At 51.1% G+C, this 1,309-nt stretch overlaps 1 protein-coding gene across 1 annotated transcript in view; it reads left to right on the forward strand.

The window, feature by feature from the left end:
• NABP2 (nucleic acid binding protein 2) overlaps positions 1-1,309 on the forward strand; it is a 4,091-nt gene that overhangs the window by 1,296 nt on the left and 1,486 nt on the right. The window contains exons 3-4 of the mRNA XM_041480998.1: positions 42-180; positions 266-339. Coding sequence (XP_041336932.1) covers positions 42-180; positions 266-339 — 213 coding nt within the window. The remainder of the gene's footprint in view (positions 1-41; positions 181-265; positions 340-1,309) is intronic.

Below are 1,309 nucleotides of genomic sequence, written 5' to 3' on the forward strand. Positions count from 1 at the left end.
CTGACCCCCGCTGTCCCCTGCTGTCCCCGCTGTCCCCTCAGGCCGGGTGACCAAGACCAAGGACGGCCACGAGGTCAGGACGTGCAAAGTGGCCGACAAGACCGGCAGCATCAACATCTCCGTGTGGGACGATGTGGGCAACCTCATCCAGCCTGGGGACATCATCCGCCTCACCAAGGGGTACTGGGGACCCCCGGGGACCCCCGGGGACACTCGGGGACACTCGGGGACGCCCGCCCCCCCTCCTCATCCTCCTCATCCTCAGCTACGCCTCCGTCTTCAAGGGCTGCCTGACGCTCTACACCGGCCGAGGGGGGGATCTGCAGAAGATTGGAGAGTGAGGAGGGGTCTTTGGGGGGTTTATTTTGGGGGGGTTTGGGGTTTTTGGGGCCCCACCAATTCACCCCAAATTCACCCCAAATCCCCACCAATTCACCCCAAATCCCCATGAATTTACCCCAAATTCACCCCAAATCCCCACCAATTCACCCCCAATCCCCACCAATTTACCCCAAATTCACCCCAAATCCCCACCAATTTAACCCAAATCCCCACCAATTCACTCCAAATTCACCCCAAATCCTCAAAAATTTACCCCAATTCCCCTAAATTTGCTCCAAATCCCCCCAAATTTGCCCTGAATTTTTCCCCAAATCCCCCCAAATTTGCCCCAAATCCTCACAAATTTACCACAAATTTACCCCAAATCCCCAAATTTGCTCCAAATCCCCATGAATTCACCCCAAATCCCCACGACTTTACCCCAAATCCTCACAAATTTACCCCAAATTTACCCCAAATCCCCACCAATCCACCCCAAATTTACCCCAAATCCCCATGAATTTCCCCTGAATTTGACCCAAAATTTCACAAATTTACCCCAAATCCTCCCAAATTTGACTCAAACATTTACAAATTTACCCCAAATCCCCCAAAATTTGCCCTGGATTTGACCCAAATCCCCACACATTTACCCCAAATCCCTGAATTTTACCCTAAATCCTCATGAATTTCCCCCAAATCCACCCCAAATTTCCCCCAAATCCCCACAAATTTACCCAAAATCTCCCAAAATTTGCCCCAAATCTCCCCTAAATCCCCCCAATTTCCCCCAAATTGCTCCAAATTTTCCCCAAATCCCCACCAAAATCCCCCATAAATTTACCCCAAATCCCCCCTAATTTCCCCCAAATTGCCCCAATTTCCTTTGAACTTCCCCCAAACCCCCCCAAATCCCCTTGAAATTTCCCCAATTTCCCTCACATTTCTCCCAAATCCCCCCAAAATCTCCCCAAACCCCCCCCAAACC

Source organism: Pyrgilauda ruficollis, unplaced genomic scaffold, assembly GCF_017590135.1.
Source record: "Pyrgilauda ruficollis isolate IOZ18807 unplaced genomic scaffold, ASM1759013v1 scaffold540, whole genome shotgun sequence".
NCBI classification, from domain to species: Eukaryota; Metazoa; Chordata; class Aves; order Passeriformes; family Passeridae; genus Pyrgilauda; species Pyrgilauda ruficollis.